Below are 6595 nucleotides of genomic sequence, written 5' to 3'. Positions count from 1 at the left end.
CGCAGTCATGTTAGTATCACAGCCCAGACTCTGCTCCCGGGCCGTATGGCTCCCCAGCAGGCACAGGCCAGCTCCTGCATACACCCACCACCCACTCTTCCTCTTTGTCTCCTAGAAGCAGCTTGTGCGAGTACTTCAAGGACAGCAGGAATATGAAGAAGCTCAAGAACCCCCGTGAGTGTGTGATGGGAAGACTGGGTGGGAAAGGGTGGTGAAGGGGTCAATCATAGAGCCCAGGGCATGGCAGCCCCTGACCTTCGCTTGCTTCCCCTCCCCTCACAGACCTTCGGGTCCAGCTTCTGAAGCACACAAAACGAGTCATTGTGCACACCCTCTGTGTGTTGCCCAAGACTGAGCATGACTTCAGCTCCTTCGTGATGGACATGTGGTTCCAGACAGTGAGTGCCTGCTTCCTCCCTCAGGCGGGCCCAGGAAGCCGCAGGTGGGTAGGAGGTGGAGGAGGTGACTGGTCGCCTGGGCTCTTCCCTTTCAAGAGATGATGCTCTGCTTCTCTGTCAACGGGGTGTACAAGGAAGGTGAGTGTGTGTAGACACCCTCCCCAGATGCCCCACTGCTCCCTGCCCCTGGACAGGCTCACTCCCAGAACCTCCCAGGTACCCTGACCACTTCCCTTCCCTTCCTTTCCCTTCCCTTCCCTTCCTTTCCCCTCATTTCCCTTCTCTTCCGTTCCCTCCCCTCCCCTTCCCGTCCCATCCCTTCGTTTCCCTCCCCTCCCTTCCACACTCTTCCCATTCCCCACTGTGTTCTCCAGCCCTTAGTCTTCCCACAGACTCCCCAGGTATGAGCTGTGTCCACACCTCTCTGCCCTAAACACCCTGGGCATTGGGGACACAGGCTGTGGAATTTGGTGGCTCTCATCCCAGATCCTTACCCAGAGAACTTGGGCCGTTACTGAACCTCTCAATTTCTTCATTTGCACAATGGGGTAGTAATATCCACCTCTTGTGTGGCTGTGAAAAATGCATCCCATGAACTTGTGAAGTGGTTGTCAGGGACCCTGTCACTGGGCGCAGACTGCTCCTATAGTTGCCCTCCCCATTCCTGACACCCTGGAACCGTGAACAACTGCCCTCTCAGCATGAGTGTCCACTCACACCCTGACTGGGCACCACCATGTGAGCGTGTAGAGCACGTGCAGTTCTAAGGGGTATTGTTGTTTGTTTGCTGTTGACGTGGAAGGAAGTTCTCAGGGCTGTGTGCATGCCTTCACCCGGACCTTCATCGCTACCCCTGCCAGCTATGCCAGGTGAGAGCCATGTTGTGGGGAGGAATTCCCATCCCAGCCTCTGCTCAGGGGCGTGGGAATGTGGTGGCGCAGACCTTAGGTTTACTCAGGATTGTGGAAATGCAGCATGGAGATCCCAGGAACAGTCTAGCCTAATGGTTAAGAAGAGCATGGACGGGCTTCCCTGGTCTCGCAGTGGTTGGGAGTCCGCCTGCCGATGCAGGGGACACGGATTCATGACCCTGTCCGGGAGGATCTCGCATGCTGCGGAGCAGCTGGGCCCGTGAGCCATGGCCGCTAAGCCTTGGCATCCGGAGCCTGTGCTCCACAACGGGAGAGACCGCGGCGGTGAGAGGCCCACATACCACAAAAAAAAAAAAAAAAGAAGAGCATGGACTCTGGAATCGGCCTATGGGTTCTCTCCTTGACCCAACACTCACACGCTGTGTGACCTGGGTCAAGTCACATGACCTCTCTGTGACTCAGTGTCTTCTTTCGAGAATGGGGATCAGACGGTCCACTCCTTGGGCTGTGGTAAAGGGTAAATGCGAAATTGTCCGTGGGTTGGGGATAAGCCTATAAATCGAGTGAAGGTGGTAGACAGTCTCTCCAAAGTTGGGCTCTGTGGGGAGGGCAGAGGTACCAGTCAAGGAACCTGGGAGACCGACACAGGAGGGGCGTTGAAGGAATCGAGTTGCTGAGTGGCAGTGGGAGCAGGATCGTTGTTTGGGGCATGGGGTGGTCCATCAGTCCAGTTGTCTGAGGGCCCATTTTTCCTCCAGTCTATGCATTGTGAATGACGAACTGTTTGTGAGGGACGCCAGCCACAGTGAGACTCAGAGTGCGTTCTCCATCCCAATGCCTACACCCTCCTCCCTCTCCCAGGAGCAGCAGGAAATGGTGCATGCTTTCTCCACCCTGTCTGGGATGAAACTCGAGCGGTCTCAGAAGTGAGTGCTGGGTGTGCATGGGAATTAGGTTGGGTTGGAACAGTGGGGGAGTGAATCATGGAAACTCAATAGCAATTTGGAAAAATACATTTTTGAGTATTTTGCTTCCAAAAAATAAAAGTGAGCCCATGAAAAAGGAATCATTCTATTATATGTGTAAAGCGATTTCAACAGAGTATAATGCTCAGTGACATTATCTTGTATACGGAAAATCCAGGACAATCCACACACACACCAACCAACCAACCAACAAACAAAACACCCCACTAGAACTGATAACCAAGTTCACCAAAGTTGCAGGATACAAAACCGATATACAAAACTTATCTGTATTTCCATGTATTGCAATGCACAACGCAAAAATGAAATTAAGAAAGCAAAGCCCAGTTACCCTAGCATCAAAATAGTACAACGCTTTGAAACAAATGTAACGAAAGAAGTGCAAATCTAATACTCCAGAGTCTGTAAAATGCTGTTGAAAAAAATAAAGACCTAAATAAATGGAAAGACACTCTATTTTCATGGGTTGGAAGGCAATATTATTAAGATGGCAGTACTACCCAGAGCAAAGTAGTTTCAATGCAGTCCCTATCAGAATCCTTCTTTGCAACAATTGACAAGGTTATCCTAAACTTCATATGGAAGTGCACCAAAACAATCTCGAGAGAGAAGAAAAAAGTTAGAAGACTCACACTTCCCAATTTCAAAACTTGCTACAAAGCCACAGTAATAAAGACTACGTGGTACTGGCCTGTGGACAGTGTATGAATCAATGCAATAGAACTGAAGGTCCACAGATAAACCCTCACATTTATGGTGAACTGATTATCAACCTGACAGAGTGCTGAAAAAATCTGATGGGAAAATAATAGTGTTTTCAACAAATGGTGCTGGGCCAAGTGGGTATCCGCGTGCAAACCAAAGAATTTTGACCCCTGACTCACACACCATGTACAAACAGAGCCTGAAAATGGATCAAAGATCTAAAAGTAAGAGCTAAGACTATCAAAATCTGGGAAGGAAACATAGGTGTAAGTCTTCACGAATTAGGCAATCATTTCTTACGTATGACACCAAAAGCACAAGCAACCAAAGAAAAACAGTAGATAAATTGTTGACTTCAGCAAAATTAAAACATTTTGAGCGTCAATGCACAGTATCAAAAAGGTGAAAAGCCCACCGACAGAATGGGAGAAAATATTTGCATATCACATATGTGGCAAGAAAATGTGAAGAACCGTTGTAACTCAACAATAAAAAGGCAAACACCCCAATTTTTTAAAAATGGTGAAAGGCTCTTAATGGACATTTCTCCAAAGAAGACATATCAATGGCCAACAAGGAAATGAGAAACTTCTCAACATCGTTAGTTATCAAGGAAATGCAAATTGAAACCACAGTGAGTTACCAGGTCACACCCACTAAGATGGCTTTAATCAATGAAACGAATGATAACAAGTGTTGGTGAGGATGTGGAGACATTGGAATTCTCATGTGTTACTGATGGGAATATAAAAGGGAGCAGTGGTTTGGGAAAACAGTTTGGCACTTCCCCAAAATGTTAAACACGGAGTTACCATATGACCCAGTAATCCCACTCTACGTATCCTTCCGGGAGAAATGAAAACATATGTTCACTCTAAAACCTGTTCAGGAACGTTCATAGCAGCATTACTGATAATAGCCAAAAAGTGGAAACAACCCAAATGTCCTGTAGCTGATGAATGGATGAATAAATCTTGGTACATCCATATAGTAGAATATTATTCAGTCATTAAAAAATGAATACTGTTCTGATACACATCATGACATGGATGAACCTTGAAAACATGATGCTAAGTGAAAGAAGCCAGTCACAAAAAGTCAAATATTGTATGAAATGTCCAGAATTGGCAAATCCACAGGGACCAAAAGCAGATAAGTGGTTGCCAGGGTCTGGGGGAAGGGCAGGAATAGGGATTGATCACTAATGCTTAAGGAGCTTCTTTTTAACATGGTAAAATTAGTTTAGAATTAGATAGTTGTGGTGGTTGCACAATCGTGTGAATGTACTAAAAAGCACTGAGTTGTATACTTTAAAATGGTGTGTGCATTATATCTCAATAAGAGATGTTTGGAGACTTGTACTTTAGAATTTTTCATTTGTTATTTTCTTGAACATCTTTCTTGATCAGTATATATTGAATTGCCTTGTTCTTTTGCACAGCTCTGCTTTTCTGTTTTGAATTCTAGTGGGCATGAATGCTAGTGATAGATGGTTTGGTTTTCACTGGGTCTTTCTTCGTCATTACACATAGTGTTCACACTGGTACATGTGCCCCAGCAAGAAAGTGGCATAGATTTAGCGGTGTCATTGCATGGTCAGCGTGACTGCACTGTGGTACTAATGGAGATCACCTGCTGTTCTCCCACTGCAGGTGCCTTCAGGACAACGAATGCAACTACACCAGAGCAGGTCAGGTCTTCAGTATGCGCAAGGTGAGATCTGGGAATCAAGTGGGTTAAAGATGAACATTTCTGGGCCTTCAGGGAGGCCAAGAAGGTGGAGGCTGGTGGCCTGGGAATGAACCTCGGGGAGCAGGCTCTTCTGACATTCTGACTCCTTCTCTCTAGACTGAGGCCAAGATCCCAGAGGAGGCCTTCAAAGAAATCCCCTAAAAGAAGCCCTTGGATGTCATCTTTGTCTTCATCCACATCATCTTTTTTCTCCAGCCTCAGGCCACGCCCATGCCTGGGGTTGGAGGCCTGGCTGACCAAGAAGCCAAAGTTACGTTGTAGGCCAGGTAACATAGCCACCTGAAGGGTCCGCTGTTCTGTGTCAGTTTCCCACTCACAATTGCTGTTTGGTTTCATAATAAAGAGTGCTGTTGCAAACTGTATGTTGTGTGTTCTCCATGGCTCTTCCCTGCCCCAATCATGAGCCAGTAGGTCCAGGCCTGAAAGTCCCTGCCCTCCTCCCCGAGGAGGAGGCACCTTCTCACCCAAACAAGTGGGTTTTTTACACACTTTTTTTCCATTTATAAAACAGGAAGATTCTGCACAAAAATGGGATAATAATGGGATTTAAAGTGCATGCATCAAAACTCCTTTATGTCCCAGCTAGATGGAATTACATATATCATGCCTCAAGTTGGGAAATTTAAAAATACATTTTGACAGTTGAAAATGGAAACACGGCATACCAAAACTTGTGTGACAGAGCAAAAGCAATGATCAGAGGAAAATCTATTAGTCGTTAGGTAAACGCAAATCAAAGCCACAATAGGATGCCACTTCAAAGCTACTACATTGGCTATAGCTTTTTTTTAAAGGAACATAACAAGATGAAGTTTGGTGAGAATGTGGAGAAATTGGAACTTCTGTACATTGTTGGTGGGAATACGAATGGTTTCGCTGCTATGGAGAACAGTTTGTTGGTTCCTCACAAAATTAAACACAGAAGTACCATATGACTCAGCTACTCAACTCCTAGATATATACCCGAAAGAATTGAAAGAGGTGCCAAAGCATATTATTATACGAGGATGCTCACAGCAGCATTATTCATTATATTCAAAAGGTTGAAACAACCCATCTGTCCATCAAGGGATGAGGGGAAAAACAAATTGTAGTATATACATACATTGGTATATGTATTTTTTCAAATATTGAAATCCTTGTCATATGTGGTCATGGGAGTTGTCCTTCTATTTTATCAGTGGTCAGATAGTGACTTGACAGAGATTTCCTGAAGGGCCTCGAGCCAAAAAGGAAAGGAAAACAAAACTGTATAGTCTTTGCCGATTGTTTCCTGATCTGGAGCACTCCACAAATGCTTAGACAGGCTGCCTCCAACTCTGACTTAGCCTTCACCCCCTGCTTTTGAGGAGCCCAAAGGTCAGCCACATGTGCAAGCCGGGCTTCCTATCAGACCTTTGCTGAGCCTGTGTCCTACCTTGTACATAGGCATTGCACTTTGGAATCTCTGCTATGCCCTTTAAAACTCTTATTCCCCCAAGACTTTTCCTCATCACCCACACCCTTCCCAGGCTTTGGGGGATCTCTGCTGCTTGCCTTATCTTCTTTCCCTTGCCCCAGGGAACTATGGGTATGATACGTTTTTAGATGTTTTTGAGAGACGCAACCGAGACAGCCACTCCATGTCTGGGAGGGGGAGTGGGAAACAAAACTCATCCTCTGTGTCATTCCCTCAGGGGTCCGCCATAGAGGTCAGAAGGCACAATCACAGTTTTGGGGGAGAACAAGATCCATATTATGACCCCTAGGACCCGCAAGAGGCACGGTGAATGTTGCTGCCAGTCTCATGGGAGACGCAAGAGGGAAGAGATATGGGAACATATGTATATGTATAACTGATTCACTTTGTTATAAAGCAGAAACTAACACACCATTGTAAACA

The 6595-nt window shown here is 46.0% G+C and overlaps 1 protein-coding gene and 1 pseudogene across 1 annotated transcript in view; one reads left to right on the top strand and one right to left on the bottom strand.

Annotated features, from left to right (window-relative positions):
- LOC114484661 (nuclear RNA export factor 2-like) overlaps positions 1 to 322 on the bottom strand; it is a 12889-nt gene extending 12567 nt beyond the window's left edge. Inside the window, 1 exon segment of the mRNA XM_028482326.1 lies at positions 256 to 322. Within this exon segment, the coding sequence (XP_028338127.1) occupies positions 256 to 322 (67 nt within the window).
- Positions 323 to 496: 174 nt separating this feature from the next.
- LOC114484660 (nuclear RNA export factor 2-like) lies at positions 497 to 4974 on the top strand (annotated as a pseudogene).
- The last annotated feature ends 1621 nt before the right edge of the window (positions 4975 to 6595 follow it).

Source organism: Physeter macrocephalus, chromosome 21 (assembly GCF_002837175.3).
Source record: "Physeter macrocephalus isolate SW-GA chromosome 21, ASM283717v5, whole genome shotgun sequence".
Lineage (NCBI taxonomy): Eukaryota > Metazoa > Chordata > Mammalia > Artiodactyla > Physeteridae > Physeter > Physeter macrocephalus.
Note: the sequence above shows the minus strand (reverse complement) of the source record. Positions and strands in the feature narration are given on the sequence as shown.